Source organism: Lipotes vexillifer, unplaced genomic scaffold, assembly GCF_000442215.2.
Source record: "Lipotes vexillifer unplaced genomic scaffold, Lipotes_vexillifer_v1.1 scaffold462, whole genome shotgun sequence".
Lineage (NCBI taxonomy): Eukaryota > Metazoa > Chordata > Mammalia > Artiodactyla > Lipotidae > Lipotes > Lipotes vexillifer.
Window position 1 is genome coordinate 1,828,774 of NW_006770402.1, and position 19,117 is coordinate 1,847,890.

At 38.2% G+C, this 19,117-nt stretch overlaps 1 protein-coding gene across 13 annotated transcripts in view; it reads left to right on the plus strand.

The window, feature by feature from the left end:
* ADGRL3 (adhesion G protein-coupled receptor L3) overlaps positions 1-19,117 on the plus strand; it is a 588,406-nt gene that overhangs the window by 396,353 nt on the left and 172,936 nt on the right. For all 13 annotated transcript variants that reach the window (XM_007446078.1, XM_007446073.1, XM_007446080.1 and 10 more), the window contains 2 exons: positions 13,307-13,609; positions 15,695-15,798. In XM_007446078.1, coding sequence (XP_007446140.1) covers positions 13,307-13,609; positions 15,695-15,798 — 407 coding nt within the window. The remainder of the gene's footprint in view (positions 1-13,306; positions 13,610-15,694; positions 15,799-19,117) is intronic.

Genomic DNA, 19,117 nt, shown 5'->3' on the forward strand with positions numbered 1-19,117 from the left:
CTTGGGGGTCCTTACATTAAGAGACTTAGACATGCCATAACAGAAAGAAATAAGCTCAAAGAGGATTATTTCCTCCAGTCTCACCATCAGTGGACAGGTACTTTCCTGTGGATCAAGTTCAGGTTATCAATATTCCTTCCAAGTTAGTGTGGTTAAGAGTGTACCTAGGTTGTTTCTCTGTTATGAACTTTCAAGCTTTGAAAAATTACTGAATCTCTTGGTGCTTCAGTTTCACCATCTGAAAATCATGATAATTAATAGTACAGATTTGCTGTCAGAATTAAATGGGCGAGTTCCTGTGAAGTGCTCAGAATAGTGCCAGATGCATAATAAGTACTCAAAACTACCCAATAGGTCCAGGCCATAGCAATACCAAGAAAGCATATGTGAGCAGTATTGGGGACATATTAATTTCCAAGTTTATTTTGTTTTTACATATATGTTTCTGTCATTAAATTTTGTCTAAATTTTTAACAATAGGATAATCCTAACAGAAGGGGAGAGATTTTGATAGACTTGGATTAGAATCCTCGTCCTATCACTTTTCAGCTATATAAGCTTGGGAGAATTGCCTAATTTGACTTCTTTCATCTCCAAAATGAAGATCAGTATAGCTACCCTAAGGTTATCAGGAATACTAAATTAATATTTCTTATAATACATATATAAGACATACAGCACAGTTCCTGGCATGGTAAGGGCTAAATATGTAGCAGATAGTTCTAATAAGATGTCCCCAAAATCCTTTATTTTACCTTAATATCTTACATGATAAGGCCATTACAAGTTCATGTTTATTAGAACAGATAATTTTCTTTATTTACAGCAAGAATATATTCTATGAGAGAATCAAAATATAAATGGATCAAGTTACAAAAATAACTTTACCCCCACACGGCTGATAGTATGTGGAATTTCACTATTTCAAGGGGCCATGGAGCCAAATATTATAGATGGATTCTGAAAAGAATTGGAAAATTTCATGATTTCATGACTGATAATGTTTCTTTTTAAAAACTACGTGTAATCAAATCTTCTGCCACCAACTGACATTCATGGAGGTCAGGCAGAATTTCTTTCTTCTGCCCAGAGCACTGCACGAGCAACCAAAAGCCACTTGCAGCATTGTTATGGTTTTGGTTTTCATATTTCCTTTATCACGCCCTTGGGAGGATTTCTTCAATAATTGACCTTGGATTAAATGCTTAGAAGGTGGGGAGAAGGAAATGCTTCTGTAGTCAACCAAAATACTTTATGTTGGGATGAAGTTAGCCCAAAAGAAAGGCTTGTAAAGGGAAAACCATGAGGGGAGGTACATATTTTAAAGAGGAAAGGGGAAAATGGAGAATCATGAAGAAGGTCCCTGTATTTCATGAGTAGAAAGAAAACATTTCTTCTACCGTGAAGTTTATCCTATTTTTGATACCATGGTTTATATTCTAAGTATTACATTTTTCAGAAGATGCCTGTATTAGTCTGCTAGGGCAGCAACAACAAAATACCACGGACTAGGTGGCTTAAGCCAACAGAAATTCATTTTCTCACAGTTCTGATGGCTGAAAGTTCAAGCTCAAGGTGCTAGCAGGATTGGTTTCTCCTGAGGCTTCTCTCCTTGACTTAAGATGGTCACCTGCTCACTATATCCTCACATGGCCTTTACTCTGTACCCCTGTATCCCTGGTATCTCTCTTCTTATATGGATAGCAGTTCTATTGTATTAGGACCCCACCCTTATGAATTCATTGAATCTTAATTACCTCTTTAAAGGCCCTATCTCCAAATATAGTCATATGTGGAATAGGGCTTCAACATATGAATTTTGGGGGAAAACAACTAAGTCCATTAACAGTGTCAATCCCAAATAATAAATGTGTTTTTTGATCAAGAATAGTAATGTTTTATTAGAATCATTTTAGTTCCTTCAGTCTCTTCTTAAAGCATTATGGAAGACTTGTAGTTGTAGAGTGTATGACATAATTCAGGCTGCCACTTTTAAAAGCATATTATGAAAAATATGCAATATGGAATTAGAGGACACCGACTTACTACTTGCATGATTATGATTCACTTACCAGTTGAGCCTATGTTTTCTCATTTGTAAAATTAGGAATTCATAGCTATAATTACTCTGCACATTTAAAAATAAGAATTCAATGAGATAATAGGGCTTCCCTGGTGGCGCAGTGGTTGAGAGTCCGCCTGCCGATGCAGGGGACACGTGTTCGTGCCCTGGTCCGGGAGGATCCCACGTGCCGTGGAGCGGCTGGGCCCATGAGCCATGGCCACTGAGCCTGCGCGTCCGGAGCCTGTGCTCCACAACAGGAGAGGCCACAACGGTGAGAGGCCCGCGTACCGCAAAAAAAAAAAAAAAGAATTCAATGAGATAAGAGAATAGAGATAAAGCATTACAAAATGTAAAGCACTATACAAATGTCGTTTATTTTCAGTTTTCCATAGTGTACTCCACAGAGTATAATCTGTAGTAACAATTAAAATAATATTTATTCTTTTCAAGGCAGGCTGAAGAAAAAAAATTAAGCAAAATAAATCAAGTCATAAGAGTGAAATAGCCCATGGACAATATTTCAGAGGGCAAGAGAATTAAAAATTTATTTTGGAAATAAATGTTAATTATGAGGGAAAAATGTTAATATGAAGGACTTTTTTGGTTATATTTCTGATAACCAAATACTAATCTGTATAAGCACAATAAGCACAATAACAATGACAAAATAATAAGGAAAATTGCACAATTTTGATAAAGTGTTTTATATAAACAGTCACTCAAACTTATTTTCTTTTACATAGTAACCTTCCCTGATACACAACCTCAAGCATATGAGGCACTAAAAACACATAGTTTTATTAAGCTGGCTATGTCATCAGGTAAGATTCAGTAACAGTGTACACTGGAAAAGTGTCATATCACTTTTACCTTGCTGGAAGATAGAGAAGGACAAACTCCTTATAGCATATGGTATAGGCTGGAACTTCACCAAAGTGTGTTGCTAGAACTCTTTCGTGAATCTAGATCTTTTTTCACAGTATCTAGAAGTAAGGCCTGTTCTTTCCTGGGCACAGGTGACAACATGTATGTCACTAGTAGTACTTACTCTGCCAAAAGCTGGCATTGAGCAGAGCTCTTGGGAGTCGTACATGGCCGTAAATGGGAGGGAAGGGATGGGGGATCAGGGACAGCTTTTAAAATGGACTTTTATTCTGCTTAAAGTCAAACAGAAAGGTACAACCATGCTTATAGATATCTCTCTGTGACACAGTTCCAAGGAAAAGAGATCTATACTAATCCTTAACAGTAGTGTTTCTGTATTAAACTAAATAAAGTCTTTGCAATGTATTTCATAACAAATTGAACTTTAAAAATATACATCTTGGGCTTCCCTGGTGGCACAGTGGTTGAGAGTCCACCTGCCGATGCAGGGGACACAGGTTCGTGCCCCGGTCCAGGAAGATGCCACATGCCGCGGATCGGCTGGGCCCGTGAGCCATGGCCGCTGAGCCTGCGCGTCCGGAGCCTGTGCTCCGCAACGGTAGAGGCCCCAGCGGTGAGAGGCCCACGTACAGCAAAAGAAAAAAAAAATTCATCCCTTCAAAAGTACAAATGAGAGATGGCATTACTGAAATTGGAGTCACAGAAAATAACTTGAAGTTAGCTTTTAACTATTGCCTTAATACTCCATCAAGTAGTATGAGGTCAAAAATAATTTTTCCATCAGCTGGAAAAATTTGCACAAAAAATGTGCTTATATTCCCAGCAATGACACAATTGACACATATTTTTTAAAAGCCAATGCTAAATATTAATACAATTTTTTAATTTACTTTTAACATTAATTAACATTAATAAATATTTGATTTTCAACTTATTATTATTAAATTTTCTTACTTTTATGTTTTCTTTTTGGAAATTCTGATAATTTTATATGTAAACAATATATATTACAATAATGTTTACTGTTTATAATTTTAAGAATTCAATTACACTTGTTTAAAAATATGTTACTAAATATTATATTTGAATTGTATTAAATGCTTAGTGTTTTGTAAACAAAATGCTTAGTGTTTTAGTAAACAAAATGCTTAGTGTTTTAGTAAACAAAATTTTGTTTACTAAATCCTGAATTTCTATTTTGCAAAAGTAGATATTGAAATACCAGTATAGGCATTTTGCTCTGGTGTTGCTTTTATTAGGAAAAATGTTAAAAGGCCGTTGTTTTCATTCATAGATGATGGCAGGTTGAACATAGATAATGGTGATTGGGAAGAAAGAGAAATATTTTTTTAACATCTTTATTGGAGTATAATTGCTTTACAATGGTGTGTTAGTTGCTGCTATATAACAAAGTGAATCAGCTATACATATACATATATCCCCATATCTCCTCCCTCTTGCATCTCCCCCCCACCCTCCCTATCCCATCCCTCTAGGTGGTCACAAAGCACCAAGCTGATCTCCCTGTGCTATGCAGCTGCTGCCCACTAGCAATCTATTTTACATTTGGTAGTGTATATATGTGCATGCCACTCTCTCACTTCATCCCAGCTTACCCTTCCCTCTCCCCGTGTCCTCAAGTCCATTCTCTATGGCTGAGTCTTTATACCTGTCCTGGCACTAGGTCCTTCAGAACCTTTTTTTCTTTTTAGATTCCATTATACATGTTAGCATACGGTATTTGTTTTTCTCTTTCTGACTTACTTCACTCTGTATGGCAGTCTCTAGGTCCATCCACCTCACTACAATTAACTGAATTTCCTTTCTTTTTATGGCTAAGTAATATTCCACTGTATATATGTGCCACATCTTCTTTATCCATTCATCTGTTGATGGACACTTAGGTTGCTTCCATGTCTTGGCGATTGTAAGTAGTGCTGCAATGAACAGTGTGATATACGTATCTTTTTGAATTATGGTTTTCTCAGGGTATATGCCCAGTAGTGGGATTGCTGGGCCACATGGTAGCTCTATTTTTTGTTTTTTAAGGAAGCTTCATACTCTTCTTCATAGTGGCTGTACCAATTTACATTCCCACCAACAGCGCAAGAGGGTTCCCTTTTCTCCACACCCTCTCCAGCATTTATTGTTTGTAGATTTTTTGATGATGGCCATTCTGACTTGTGTGAGGAGATGCCACATTGTAGTTCTGATTTGCATTTCTCTAATGATTAGTAATATTGATCATCCTTTCATGTTTGCTGACAATCTGTATATCTTCTTTGGAGAAATGTCTTTTTAGCTCTTCTGCCCATTTTTGGATTGGGTTGTTTGTTTTTTTAATACTGAGCTCCATGAGCTGCTTGTAAATTTTAGAGATTAATCCTTTGTCAGTTGCTTCATTTGAAAATCTTTTCTCCCATTCTGAGGGTTGTCTTTTCATCTTGTTTATGTTTTCCTTTGCTGTGCGTAAGCTTTTAAGTTTCATTAGGTCCCATTTGTTTATTTTTGTTTTTATTTCCATTTCTCTAGGAGGTGGGTCTAAAAGGATCCTGGTATGATCTATGTCATAGAGTGTTCTTCCTATGTTTTTCTCTAAGAGTTTTATAGTGTCTGGCCTAACATTTAGGTCTTTAATCCATTTTGAGTTTATTTTTGTGCATGGTGTTTGGGAGTGTTCTAATTTCATTCTTTTACATGTAGCTGTCCAGTTTTCCCAGCACCATTTATTGAACAGGTTGTCTTTTCTCCATTGTATATCCTTGCCTCCTTTATCAAAAATAAGGTGACCATAGGTGCGTGGGTTTATCTCTGGGCTTTCTATCCTGTTGCATAGATTTGTATTTCTGTTTTTGTGCCAGTACCATACTGTCTTGATTACTGTAGCTTTGTAGTATAGTCTGAAGTCTGGGAGCCATATTCGTCCAGCTCCATTTTTCTTTCTCAAGATTTCTTTGGCTATTCGGGCTCTTTTTTGTTTCCATACAAATTGTGAAATTTTTTGTTCTAGTTCTGTGAAAAATGCCCGTGGTAGTTTGATAGGAATTGCATTGAATCTGTAGATTGCTTTGGGTAGTATAGTCATTTTCACAATGTTGATTCTTCCAATCGAAGAACGTGGTATGTCTCTCCATCTATTTGTATCATCTTTAATTTCTTTCATCACTGTCTTATAGATTTCTGCATACAGGTCTATTATCTCCTTAGGTAAGTTTATTCCTAGGTATTTTATTCTTTTTATTGCAATGGCAAATGAGAGTGTTCCCTTAATTTGTCTTTCAGATTTTTCATCATTAGTGTATAGGAGTGCACAAGATTCCTGTGCATTAATTTTGTATCCTGTTACTTTACCAAATTCATTGATTAGCACTAGTAGTTTTCTGGTAGCATCTTTAGGATTCTATACGTATAGTATCATGTCATCTGCAAACAGTGACAGCTTTACTTCTTCTTTTTCAATTTGGATTCCTTTTATTTCTTTTTCTTCTGTGATTGCTGTTGCTAAAACTTCCAAAGTTATGTTGAATAATAGTGGTGAAAGTGCACAACCTTGTTTTGTTCCTGATCTTAGTGGAAATGGTTTCAGTTTTTCACCATTGAGGACGATGTTGGCTGTGGGTATGTCATATATGGCCTTTATTATGTTGAGGTAATTTCCCTCTATGCCTACTTTCTGGAGGGTTTTTATCATAAATGGGTGTTGAATTTTGTCAAAAGCTTCCTCTGCATCTATTGAGATGATCATACGGTTTTTCTCCTTCAATTTGTTAATATGGTGTAGCACATTGATTGATTTGCATATACTGGAGAATCCTTGCATTCCTGGGATAAACCCCACTTGATCATGGTGTATGATTCTTTAAATGTGCTGTTGGATTCTGTTTTCTGGTATTTTGTTGAGGATTTTTGCATCTATGTTCATCAGTGCTATTGGCCTGTAGTTTTCTTTCTTCGTGACATCTGTGTCTGGTTTTGGTATCAGGATGATGGTGGCCACAGAGAATGAGTTTGGGAGCTTTCCTCCCTCTGCTCTGTTTTGGAAGAGTTTGAGAAGGATAGGTCCAAGCTCGTCTCTAAATGTTTGATAAAATTCACCTGTGAAGCCATTTGGTCATTGGCTTTTGTTTGTTGGAGGATTTTTAATCTCAGTTTCAATTTCAGTGCTTGTTATTGGCCTGTTTATATTTTCTATTTCTTCCTGGTTCAGTCTTGGAAGGTTGTGCTTTTCTAAGAATGTGCCCATTTCTCCAGGTTGTCTATTTTATTGGCATATAGTTGCTTGTAGTAATCCCTCATGATCCTTTGTATTTCTTCAGTGTCAGTTGTTACTTCTTTTTCACTTCTATTTCTATTGATTTGAGTCTTCTCCTTTTTTTTCTTCATGAGTCTGGCTAATGGTTTACCAATTTTGTTTATTTTCTCAAAGAACCACCTTTTAATTTTATTGATGTGTGCTATTGTTTCCTTCATTTCTTTATTTCTGATCTGATCTTTATGATTTCTTTTGTTCTGCTAACTTTGGGGATTTTTTGTTCTTCTTTCTCTAATTGCTTTAGGATTAAAATTAGGTTGTTTATTTGAGATGTTTCTTGTTTCTTTAGGTAGGATCGTATTGCTATAAACTTCCCTCTTAGAACTGCTTATGCTGCATCCCATACGTTTTTGGTCATTGTGTTTTCATTGTCATTTGTTTCTAGGTATTTTCGATTTCCTTTTTGATTTCTTCAGTGATCTCTTCATTATTTAGTAGTGTACTGTTTAGCCTCCATGTATTTTATTTTTTATAGATTTTTTCATGTAATTGATATCTAGTTTCATAGCATTGTGGTCGGAAAAGTTACATGATATGATTTCAATTTTCTTAAATTTACCAAGGCTTGATTTGTGACCCAAGACATGATCTATCCTGGAGAATGTTCCATGAGCACTTGAGAAGAAAGTGTATTCTGTTGCTTTTGGATGTAATGTCCTCTAAATGTTAATGAAGTCCATCTTGTTTAATGTGTCATTTAAAGCTTGTGTTTCCTTATTTATTTTCATTTTGGATGATCTGTCCATTGGTGAAAGTCCCCTACTATGATTGTGTTACTGTCGATTTCCCCTTTTACAGCTTTTAGCATTTGCCTTATGTATTGAAGTGCTCCTGTGTTGGGTGCATAAATATTTACAATTGTTATATCTTCTTCTTGGATTGATCCCTTGATCATTATATAGTGTCCTTCTTCGTGTCTTTTAGTAGTCTTTATTGTAAAGTCTATTTTGTCTGATATGGGAATTGCTACTCCAGCTTTCTTTTGATTTCCATTTGCATGGAATATCTTTTTCCATCCCCACTTTCAGTCAGTATATGTCCCTAGGTCTGAAGTGGGTCTTTTGTAGACAGCACATATATGGGTCTTGTTCTTGTATCCATTCAGCTGGTCTATGTCTTTTGGTTGGAGCAGTTAATCCATTTACATTTAAGGTAATTATCTATATGTATGTTTCCTATTATCATTTTCTTAATTGTTTTGGGTTTGTTATTGTAGTTCTTTCCCTTCTCTTGTGTTTTCTGCCTAGAGAAGGTCGTTTAACATTTGTTGTGAAGCTGGTTTGGTGGTGCTGAATTCTCTTAGCTTCTGCTTGTCTGTAAAGGTTTTAATTTCTCCATCAAATCTCTATGAGATCTTTGCTGGGTACAGTAATCTTGGTTGTAGTTTTTTCCCTTTCATCACTTTAAATATGTCCTGCCACTCCCTTCTGGCTTGTAGAGTTTCTGCAGAAAGATCAGCTGTTAACCTTATGGGGATTCCCTTTTGTGTTATTTTTTGCTTTTCCCTTGCTGCTTTAAATATTTTTTCTTTGTATTTAAATTTTGATAGTTTGATTAATATGTGTCTTGACATGTTTCTCCTTGGATTTATCCTGTATGAGACTCTGCACTTCCTGGACTTGATTGACTATTTCCTTTCCCATATTAGGGAGTTTTCAACTGTAATCTCTTCAAATATTTTCTCAATCCCTTTCTTTTTCTCTTCTTCTTCTGGGACACCTATAATTCAAATGTTGGTGCATTTAATGTTGTCTCAGAGGTCTCTGACACTCAATCTTTCCATTCTTTTTTCTTTATTCTTCTCTGTGGTCGTTATTTCCACTATTTTATCTTTGAGGTCACTTATCTGTTCTTCTGCCTCAGTTATTCTGCTATTGATTCCTTCTAGAGAATTTTTAATTTCATTTATTGTGTTGTTCTTCATTGTTTGTTTGCTTTTTAGTTCTTCTAGGTCCTTGTTAAATTTTTCTTATATTTTCTCCATTGTATGTCCAAGATTTTGGATCATCTTTACTATCATTAGTCTGAATTCTATTTCAGGTAGAGTGCCTATTTCCTCTTTATTTGTTTGTTCTGGTGGGTTTTTACCTTGCACCCTCATCTGATGCATATTTCTCTGTCTTCTCGTTTTGCTTAACTTACTGTGTTGTGGGTCTCCTTTTTGCAGGCTGGAGGTTCATATTTCCCGTTGTTTTTGGTGTCTGCCCCCACTGGCTAAGATTGGTTCAGTGGGTTATCTAGGCTTCCTTGTGGAGGGGACTGGTGCCTGTGTGCTGGTGGATGAGACTGGATCTTGTCTTTCTTGTGGGCAGGACCATGTCTGGTGGTGTGTTTTGGGGTGTCTGTGACCTTTTTATATTTTAGGCAGCCTCTCTGCTAATGGGTGGGGTTGTGTTCCTGTGTTGCTAATTGTTTGGCATAGGGTGTTCAGCAGTGGAGTTTGCTGGTCGTTGAATGGAGCCAGGTCTTAGCGTTAAGATGGAGATATTGGGAGAGCTTTTGTTGTTTGATATCACGTGGAGCCGGGAGGTCTCTTTTTGACCCACCTCAGAGGCACAGGCCTGACACCTGGCTGGAGCACGAAGACTCTTTGAGCCACATGGATGAGAAGAAAAGGGAGAGAGAGAGAGAAAGAGAGAGAGACACAGAGAGAGACAGAGGGAGAGAGAGAGAGAAAGAAAGAAGAGAAAGTTATTAAAATTTAAAAAATTTTTAAATTATTAAACATAAAAAAATTAGTGTAATAAAAATATAAGAAAGAAAGAAGAGAGCAATGAAAACAGAAAACAAATCCACCAATGATAATAAGCGCTAAAAACAATACTAAAACAAACAAACAAAACAAACAAAAAAAACAGACAGAACCCTAGGACAAATGTTAAAAGCAAAGCTATACAGACAAAATCACACAAAGAAGCATACACATACACACTCACAAGAAAGAGAAAAAGGAAAAAAGAAAAAAATATATATATATAAAGAAGAGAGCAGCCAAATCAATAAATCTACCAATGATAATAAACTCTAAATACTAAACTAAGATAAACATAAGACCTGAAACAAATTAGATGCAGAAAGCAAACCCCATGTCTACATTTGCTCCGAAAGTCCACCACCTCAATTTTGGGATGATTCATTGTCTATTCAGCTATTCCAGTGATGCAGAGTACATCAAGTGGATTGTGGAGATTTAATCCACTGCTCCTGAGGCTGCTGGGAGAAATATCCCTTTTCTTCTTTGTTCGCACAGCTCCTGGGTTTCTGCTTTGAATTTGGCCCTCCCTTTGCATGTAGGTCACCTGAGGGCATCTGTTCTTTGCTCAGGCAGGACGGCATTAAAGGAGCAGCTGATTAGGCGTATCTGGCTCACTCAGGCCAGGGGAAGGGAGGGGTACGGAATGCGGGGCCAACCTCTGGTGACAGAGGTTGGCATGATATTGCGACAGCCTGTGGCATACCGTGTGTCCTCTCAGGGAAGTTGTCCCTGGATCACGGGACCCTGGATCATGGGACCCTGACAGTGGCAGGCTGCACAGGCTCCCAGAAGGAGAGGTGTGGATAGTGACCTGTGACTGCACACAGGCTTCTTGGCAGCTGCAGCAACAGCCTTAGCCTTTCATGCCCATCTCTGGGGTCCGTGCTGACAGACGTGGCTCGAGCCTGTCTCTGGAGCTCATTTATGCAGTGCTCTGAATCCCCTCTTCTCACGCACCCCAAAACAATGGTCTCTTGCCTCTTCGGCAGCTCCAGACTTTTTCCAGGTCTCCCTCCTGGCTAGCTGTGGTGCACTAGCCCCTTTCAGGCTGTGTTCACGCAACCAACCCCAGTCCTCTCCCTGGGATCTGACCTCTGAAGCCCGAGCCTCAGCTCCCAGCAACCACACGTCCAGGAGGGTGAGCAGACAAGCCTCTTGGGCTGGTGAGTGCTGGTCAGCACCAATCCTCTGTACAGGAATCTCTCCGCTTTGCCCTCTGCACCTCTGTTGCTGCGCACTCCTTTGTGGCTCCAGCGTTTCCCCGCCACCTGCCAGTCCCTCTCTCTGCCAGTGAACGGGCTTCCTAGTGTGTGGAAACCTTTCCTCCTTCACAGTTCCCTCCCAGAGGTGCAGGTCCTGTCCCTGTTCTTTTGTCTCTGTTTTTCCTTTTTTCTTTTGCCTTACCCAGGTATGTGGGCAGTTTCTTGCCTTTTGGGAAGTCTGAGGTCTTCTGCCAGCGTTCAGTAGGTGTTCTGTAGGAGTTGTTCCACATGTAGATGTATTTCTGATGTATTTGTGGGGAGGAAGGTAATCTCCACATCTTACTCCTCTGCCATGTTGAAGGTCTCCAAGAAATTTTTTAAATGAGACAGAATCTGCCAGACTTGGCAATTTGGGGGATATGGTGTATACAGAAAAAAGAAGGGGAAAGAAGGATACTCTGGTTTCTTGTATGAACTTTGAGTAAATGTAGTTATGAACATTACCATTCACATGGAGAGGGAACACGAGAGCAAATGGAGGAAGAAGGGGAGAGGAAACAGAAGAACAAGCAAGAAGACAAAATAGCAAATAGTATCATTTCAGAAATGCTACAATTTCAATGGTTAAATAAATGTTTAAAATGGTTCTGAAGAACCTAGGGGCAGGACAGGAATAAAGACACAGACATAGAGAATGGACTTGAGGACATGGGAAGGGTAAGCTGGGATGAAGTGAAAGAGTAGCATGGACATATATACACCATGAAATGTAAAATAGATAGCTAGTGGGAAGCAGCTGCATAGCACAGGGAGACCAGCTGGGTGCTTTGTGACCACCTAGAGGGGTGGGATAGGGAGGGTGGGAGAGAGATGCAAGAGGGAAGGGATATGGGGATATATGTATACCTATAGCTGATTCACTTTGTTATACAGCAGAAACTAACACACCATTGTAAAGCAATTATACTCCAATAAAGATGTTAAAAAAATAAATGTTTGAAAAATTCATAGACCCTCCCCCTGCCATCTCTATTCTATTTTATGCACCAAATACATTGTGATGGATTTGACATCTCTTCTGGGGCAGCAGAGTCTAATTGATGACATGGTAAAGCAGACCATGAATGACAAACAGCAGGAGGCTCAGCACAGTTCTCCCTTCAGTTTCTTAAACCTGTGCTACTTTGAATCTGAGCAGAGCCAGTTCCTCCACTCTTTATTGCCAGTAAGTGAGGTTAAGAGTAGTTTCTAATCTTGCAGTTAGGAAAGCAGTATATGTATGTGGAGGCCTGGTACACGCTTGCATTCCTGTGATGGGAATCTGAATATATTTTACCAGAAAGATAATTCTCTGCAGTGATTATTTCTGTAGTATCATTAAGACATTCCTTTGTATACATTATAGATTTAATAGCCTGTTAATATCTGATCAAGTAACCTAACCACTTTTATCTGGAACTTGGAAAATGCCCCTTTAAAAATCTAGTTAGAGAATAATTTATGAACACTAATTGGAAGTTACTAATGTGAAGTTTGAAAGTTTTGATACAATGGGTCTGTTTTAAGAGCATCAGAGTAAATCACACTACTCGCATTCGTGTTAAGGATATTGTACTCAGAATTGCTCTTTACCTTTTAGCTTGTGAGCACTTTAATTTCTGATTTTATTTTTTTGCTACATCTTTAGAAATTCATGTTATAGTTAATGTGGAAAAAATATTGTATATAGCTCTCTCCCTTCCTATACCGAATTTGAAGATTCTAAGGAGAGGGCTTTAAATGTTTTAATCCCCTAATTGTCCAAAAGGCCTGAAGCTTCTTAAAGCTTACTGAAGAGTTGAATTGTGCTATAACTTTGTTTTCTGTAACTGAAGTTGAGAAAAACTAGAAACAAGCCTACATTTAGCATTAGTCAAATGACTGTCTTGATATTCAAGTAGCACTCTGATATTTTGATATTGGCTTATTTTTCCCATGTTTAAGGCTCGTTGAACTGTCAAATACAAATGACTTCTGAAGTCTTAGGACATTTTTAGGTCCTACTGTGAACAAGCAATGTAGGCGTTTTCTTCTGAATTTTATTTCAGATATCTCTACCGCAGGACCTCTTGGCACGGGAAGCACCACCACCAGTACCACCCTTCGGACCACAACTTGGAACCCAGGCAGGAGTACCACCCCATCGGTGTCAGGAAGAAGAAACCGGAATACCAGCACCCCATCTCCAGCAGCTGAGGTACTTGACGACATTACCACACACCTTCTGTCAGGATCGTCCCAAATTCCAGCTCTGGAAGAGAGCTGTGAGGCTGTGGAAGCTCGAGAAATCATGTGGTTTAAGACCCGTCAAGGACAGATGGCAAAGCAGCCGTGCCCTGCAGGAACTATAGGTAAGTCTGTCCTACAAAGCTGAGCTAAAAGTGTATTGTTACTTTGGCTTGCTTTCCTAGTTTTTTTTTTTTTTTTTTTTTTGTTCACAGTATAGTTTTGTTACTTAACATTTGATTAAATTCTGGACTCAGCTAAATTACAATTTATAGCCAAGTATTTTCAGAGTTTGAGAATGGCAACCTGAAGAAGTCACAGGTGAGAATTTGGTGGGAATACCTGTGAGATCAATAGTTTTCACCCATGCTGTGAGGTCAAGTTACAATTAAGCTATGGATGTCCCAGCTACTCCAAAGGGCCAGCTCACCTATGCAACAGCCCAGAGTGAATCACTGGATTGGTAGGAGCTAGTTCTCATGCTTGTCACCAATTGTCAAATGTTTATTGCAGAAAACTACATCAAGGACTTCTGTATTAGATGATCATTGAAACTACCTAACATTTAACGAAAGAGAAGATTTGACTATCCTTTATTACCATTCATCATAGCTGTCCTTTAATAGTTGGAGCCTCTTGACATAGTCAGGGATGATGCTGGCAGGAGCCAACCTCCTCTTACACAGCATCCACTAGAGAGATCAATCCTGCATTGTTTTCTCTAGGAGATAGTCAAGAACTAGATAGCTCTCTGTCCCCCCACCTTTTTTCTTTTCGCTGATGTGATTCATAATATCACCAAATGGTAACCATATTATTATTTACCATTTTAAGCCAGAAATAGTTTGATTTCTTACTGTTACAGATATTGATCTTCATAAAACTAATACTTGACACCCTGCATAAAATTTGCATTATTGCATAAAATGTGTAAATAAAACAAAAGCATAATAGATGTCACTAGACTAGCATTGTTAGGGGCTGTGATTTTGGGTGTTGTTGATTTGGTTACTTCAATAGGTTTGTCTTAACAAAATTTCAATGTGGAAATATCCTTCTGAATGCCATGGTATATGAAGTGGTGGGAAGATAAGAAGATATATAAAAGTGCACATTTAATTTGTTTTCATCAAAGTGTTTAAAAATATTCTGAGATCTTCCTTCCCTTTATGAAGGGGCACAATATTTAGTTCCAGAGTTTTCTGTGGTATTGGAATCAGAAAACATTTTGAACTTTTCTCTTAGCGCTGTCCCCTTAGTTCTGGACCTCAGTTCCTTTATCTCTAAAAGAGAAATAATAACAGCCCCCCTTTCTTCAGATGTTTGTTGTAGAGGTTAGTGAAATACTTTATTTGAAAGCAGTTTGCAAACTGCAAAGCACTACAGAAATATGTTGTTCTTGTTCTGTGAAAATTGAGAAAGAGATTTACAGGAAACCTTCTGAAGCCCTCCCTCCCAGGTGACTGTGCTTACTCTGAGGTCTTCTTTTTACCCTTTCTCTGTCCCCTCTGCTGTGCCCCCTGTTCAAGGCCCACACAGTCTTTTCTCACCTGAATTATTGCAATAGCTTCCTCACAACTTCCATATCACTCCCTGAAATTCATCCTCCATGCTCCTGCTACAGTTATCTTTCTACAGCCTAAATCAGCCCATTTGTCTCCTCTCAGTAATGGTCTTCATTGATTTTCCATCACCTACAGATGACAGACAAGGGCGTTTATGATCTGGCTCTGCCAGCCATTCCAACTCCATTAAATACAACTCCCCTACCCAGTAGACCTCAGTTCAAAACACTTGATGATTCCCAAAGATAGCATATTTTTCCTTTGCCTGGAATGCCCTTACCCACCTTGTTTTCCTGAAAAACCTGCAAACTGATTCCTTTAAGACTCAACCGCTACCTTGCCTCTGAAAACTCAAGCAGTAAGCCCCATGGAGTCAGGTACCACATTCATCTAATTCATGAAGTTATTCCCTGTACCTGGTATAGTTGTCAGCAAATGCTTTAAAAACATGAGTGTTTGTTGTATTATGTTTCTCTAATGCCAGTTGCTTGCTAGGCACTGTACATGGTGTTTTAATAGACATTACCTCAGTTTAATGATAATAGTCTTACCTTTGCTCATATTTGAACCTATTATGGATATAAAGTCATTATAAGAAAGATGGTTTGAACATTTGAAACAGACCTATTTCTCTCACTATTTTAGGAGTATCAACTTATCTATGCCTGGCTCCTGATGGAATCTGGGATCCCCAAGGACCAGACCTTAGCAACTGTTCTTCTCCTTGGGTCAGCCATATAACACAGAAGGTAAATCATGTCACTGACGAGGAAGGCTTTGCCAGATCTAGATCCTCTGTTGTTGATTATAACTGCTGAAAACAAAATAGTCAATAATTTTTTAAATTAATGTGGAAAAAATTCTCCATTTTATTTTAATTTAAGATTTAATGACAAGCCTAATATACTATGAGCTAATTCTAGAATTTTGTTGTTCTTAAAGGGGAAATCCATGTCCTTCCTCTAAGCCAGGCAGTATTGCTTATGATAATTTTATTATTAATAAAATTTTTATGGTATTGTGAACTACAGATATAAAAGTCCAAGAGGTATTACAAATCAAGCAAGCAAAAGCTTCTAGCTTATATACATATGGATTTTCCTGTGGAAATAATAATTACAAAAAAAAAAGTCTACCTTTGGAATCTTAATCCATTTGATAAATGTTCTGTAACCTAATCATTTATCAGTGTTAAAAGTATACACACATGTGACAGAATCTTACAGACTCAAATTTGCAGGGCTTATTTGGTTGCAATATGTTGAACATTTTTATTATTAATGCACTGTGGGGCTTTGAATTGATTTCATTGCAAACAGAGACCAGATGTGCATTTATGCCAAAAGGGCTATGGGATGAATCCTTATTATAGCAATTTGTGAGGATTTATGCACTCTTAAAATGGAGAGTCCTTCTATGTTACATTAGCTATGCTGAGGAATTTCTGAAAGAGATTTTTCCTGAGAAGTATTACAAATGATGGCCTTACTAAAAGCCTCTCTGTGCCATTTGCTCATTTCTCTATTTGTTTTTAACCAGGCTTATCCTCAATAATATACTGTTCAATAATCCATAAACATCTACCCAGTAGATTGTTTAGCAGATGAGCCATAACCATCTATTTACCCTAAATCATGGAAGAACAGTGGTTATATTGACTCCAGTTACCCTCTTACATGTGCATCTCCATACTTGTTGCTATTCATAATGATGCTTCTCCAATTTCAGTACTGTTCCTGCCACAGTTTTTATGTCCTTTGATTTTATTACAATGTAGCTCAGACCCCAGGGCAAGTAACTCTTCCTGGATGTGATCAGATTAAAAGATCAGTAGCATATCTCCTTACATTAGCGACTTTTAAATAATATTCCCTACATACAAAGCCCAGGGGTTAATATTAATTCAGTAATAATTCACCTAGAAAGTGAGTGTTTTCGTGATAATTCCTGAATATGGTTGGCCTATTTCATTGCAGAAATTACTGGTGACTTTAACTGATAATGATGCTTAATTCTTTTCTTTCCTCTGCAGACCTGCTAATCTTGTGACAAAAGGCACAATTCCTTGCAAAGAGCAGACAGCTCTTGCCCATTTGATTTAGGGATGGAATGTTTTTGTTTTATAGCAAGTATGTTCCGTTCTTTTGGAGCATTTCTGTGTAATCCTGTAGCACCTGTAAAATTATGTTGTATTATAATTATATTAAGATTATGCAATTTAGAGAGTTGGAATTTATAATAATACCTTAGCTTGATTACTTATAAATTTATAGAATTGTCAAAAGTATAACAGGAGGTTTTTGAGCCCTGTGAATTGACTTATGTAACTATTGCCAGGTCAGTGCTGGGGCTGGTGTTTAGCTGGGTCTACCTTTATCAGCATGTCACATTTAGCCACAACACTGGCTACACTGTGAATAAATCGTGATGGCCTTTATATCCCACACCCACTTACGTAGGTAGTCTCTCTTCATTTCTCTCCACTCTTTTACTTATACCTCCAACTATGTATGCTGTTCATTAAACATAAATGGTAGTTGAACAGGTTACCACAAAACTCTAACACTTAACTATTCACATCGTAAGCTTCTGAGAGAGAATTTGTATGCACTGTCCACAGAGTTATTTGTCCCTATTTTCTCTCCCTCCTCCCCAAAGCATCTTCCACAGAATTCATCCCTTTACTCATTTATTCCCTCAGGACCTGAGTCCCAAAAACAAACAGATGGAACCTTTGAAGAGGGTTTGTTTACAGTGGCATTTGTGGGAGCAGAGGTGAACTGCAAGGGCTTGAGAGGAACCCAGAGCTAGTAACAGGGATGGAACTGTTCCCAACCCCAGGCCTCTGGTTGCCAGATCAATGGAATGATGGAAAACTGGTAACAGGGTATCCTTGAGAGGAAAGATGACCTATATAGACTAGAGACACAACCTAGCCTCAGGCAACTCTTCAGAAAAGATCTAGGGGAATACTCTGGTCTCACCCACTCACCTCTTCCAGTCTCCTCACCTGCCCAGCCTCACCACTGGCCAAACCCAAACAAAAGCCAGAGAAGAGGGGTGCTCTTACTAACATCATGTAAGTCCACCTCTTAGGGCAGAGAGAAGGATGGAGGAGGATGGAAAGAGGCCTTCCTTGAATTAGCAAATGGAAAGTAACCAGCAGAGTTCACAGTTTCTGCTTCCTTTCTCTTACTCCTCCTCCCTTTCCCATCCCCCTCTCTTCCCTCCTTCCTTTCCCTTGTTCCATCCTCCTTCCTCTGTTCTGACCTCCCTGCTTTTCTTTAATTTGTTTGTTAATGCCAGTGTGAAAAAGTAAAAGTGAAATAGGTATCCGGAATGATTTGTTCCTTCCCTCCTCTGCTCATTGTGGTTTAGACTTTTAAAATAGAGTAACACTTGTTACCCACAATAAAAGCATAGATGAAAAAAGAAAAGAAGGGGCGATTCTCTCATTTAAACAGTGTATTCAGTTTTCCCCCTGCAAGTTTGTGGGTGAACGTACCTTGGAACATGAGGCCCATCTCTTATGGCTTTATAGTGCCTGTGGTGAATTCCTGAGGGCTTTAAAGAAAAGACCACCCTGGATCGCAGTCACTGCATCTTTCCCATGGGAGGATCTTTCATTTTGTTATTGGTACTATTCACACACTGTATGTCAGGCACCACTGTAGACAGCAAGTATACACAAATAAGTGGATCAGGATTCTTACTTTAGTTGGAAAAAGCAAACCTTAAATTTTCATTTTCATTAAGAAATGAGTAATGTTTTTTTCCCCTACAGTCAGGCCAGGAGGGAGAAAGCAAAGAATCTTGATGGTTTCTGACTCACAAATGAATTTAGGCCACTTACATACTGGTGAAATAATAGATTAAATTTTGAGTGATATTAAAGAATAGATTACATTTCACTAGAGAAAATGTAAGCCTTTAAAGGCAGAAGAAATTTGTTACAAACTGGCCAGAATACTTTCATAATCATGAGATTTAATAATTTGTATAGAAGGGGAAAAGCAAAAGTTGTACAAAAAGGTGCAGTGGTGGAGTTTAGGGGCAGAGAGGGAAAGA